Raw genomic sequence first — 1,126 nt, 5'->3', positions numbered from 1 at the left:
ATGTGCAATAGTCCCTCGTTAAAATAAACAAATAAATACAAATAAACTTTAGGTCACACTGACAAAATAGTGTACCAAAACTAACTGACTGACCAAAGACTAACCTGCTAAACTGATACAACTACACATTGTGGAACTACTAGTACTATAGCTACTATTTCTACTCCACGGACACATGTGTGCGTCCGCTGCAGTGTGCTGTACCTCGGGGTATGGACAGAAGAGGGAGCAGACAGCGCAGTGTGGCTGCAGCGCTGCCACTGCTGCATTGAAAGCCTTCTCTGACAGGAAGTTGGGTGAGTGATTCTGCCACAGGTGCTCCTGTTTCTTCATGTCGCTGTCCAACTGCGTGAGGGAGGACGGCTCTGTGGGATGGAAATAAAATGCGTTAATGATGGGCTGCTCCAAACAAACAAACACAATCTGAAGAAAGTGACTCACAAAAGAGATGTTGCACGATTCATTACTGGTGATTTGTTTTTCGTTGAAATGCATGAGAAGCATTTTTGGAAAAGCAACACAATGTTTTTAAAGAGGAAGTCCTTGCCGAGAGAGACAAATAGCACATTCGGTTCCAGACAAAACAACACGCCACTCCTGATATAATTGGCGGATGAACACAAATGGAACAGGCATCAACAACTTGCTGTTGAGGGTCTGGAATAGATTTTGCAGTGAAGCCTCCTGAAGCTACTGATCCAGACCGTTTGTTAAACCCGGACAGAAGGCAGGAAGGACTCCTCACAAGCTGGCCATTAACTCTCTGTTTTCTCCCTCCACCAGCCGTCTCCTTCTCCCCCATCCACCCTTCTGAAGGACATGCCCCTGAGTCGGGTCCCCTGCTGCCGACTTAAAGTGACTTTGAAAGCAGGTAATTGGAAGTCATGATCCCCGGATCAATAAGTGTCAGTCAGAAAAAGAAAAGAAAAAGACAAAAGGGAGGGGATGGAGAGGAGGCCTTGATTCCATTATCCCCAGAGGGATCTTAAGTCCCGTTTGTTTTCTTTCTCCAAATTAATTATCAGAAAAAAGATAACTTCTTAATTTGAAGTACTGTAATGGAAGGGATAATAAGTGGGATCAAAAACGTGTGGACTAGAGTGAAAAAAGATGGATAAATAATGGT

General features: G+C 44.1%; 1 protein-coding gene across 1 annotated transcript in view; it reads right to left on the bottom strand.

Moving 5' to 3' along the window:
* Positions 1 to 1,126, bottom strand: part of LOC104961001 (lysine-specific demethylase 4B-like) — a 30,863-nt gene that overhangs the window by 11,175 nt on the left and 18,562 nt on the right. The window contains exon 8 of the mRNA XM_010789198.1: positions 205 to 365. Coding sequence (XP_010787500.1) covers positions 205 to 365 — 161 coding nt within the window. The remainder of the gene's footprint in view (positions 1 to 204; positions 366 to 1,126) is intronic.

Source organism: Notothenia coriiceps, unplaced genomic scaffold, assembly GCF_000735185.1.
Source record: "Notothenia coriiceps isolate Sejong01 unplaced genomic scaffold, NC01 NC01_scaffold00032676, whole genome shotgun sequence".
In the NCBI taxonomy this organism is placed as follows: domain Eukaryota; kingdom Metazoa; phylum Chordata; class Actinopteri; order Perciformes; family Nototheniidae; genus Notothenia; species Notothenia coriiceps.
The sequence above is the reverse complement of the archived record's forward strand: the minus strand, read 5'-3'. Positions and strand labels throughout refer to the sequence as shown.